The sequence below is a fragment of the Eimeria mitis genome, genomic scaffold (assembly GCF_000499745.2).
Source record: "Eimeria mitis Houghton genomic scaffold, Emh_scaff350, whole genome shotgun sequence".
NCBI lineage: Eukaryota > Apicomplexa > Conoidasida > Eucoccidiorida > Eimeriidae > Eimeria > Eimeria mitis.
Window position 1 is genome coordinate 3,970 of NW_013571842.1, and position 321 is coordinate 4,290.

The window sequence follows — 321 nt, forward strand, 5'->3', positions numbered from 1 at the left end:
ACGAGGCAAAAACAATATATTCTTTTTTCTGCTTAGTCGTCACTGCAGCAAGCGAAAAACGATCCTCAGTCTACCACTGGGAACAGCAGCAGCAGCAGCAGCAACAGCAGCAGCAGCAGCAGCAAAAGCAGCAGCAGCAGCAGCAAAGCAGAAGTAGCAGCAACAAAAGCAGCAGCAATAGCAACAGAAAAAGCAACAGCAGCAAAAGCAGCAGCAGCAGCAGCAGCAGCAAAAGCAAAGAGGGTTATATACGTCTTCTCTACTTATTCTCTTTTTTTGTATTTCATGCAGCAGCAGAAAACAAAAAACGCTTATAAATAA

General features: G+C 44.2%; 1 protein-coding gene across 1 annotated transcript in view; it reads left to right on the forward strand.

Moving 5' to 3' along the window:
* The window catches only part of EMH_0008970 (uncharacterized protein), a gene marked incomplete at both ends in the record, with an annotated part of 3,965 nt that overhangs the window by 2,670 nt on the left and 974 nt on the right, over positions 1-321 (forward strand). Inside the window, one exon of the mRNA XM_013498531.1 lies at positions 37-243. Coding sequence (XP_013353985.1) covers positions 37-243 — 207 coding nt within the window. The remainder of the gene's footprint in view (positions 1-36; positions 244-321) is intronic.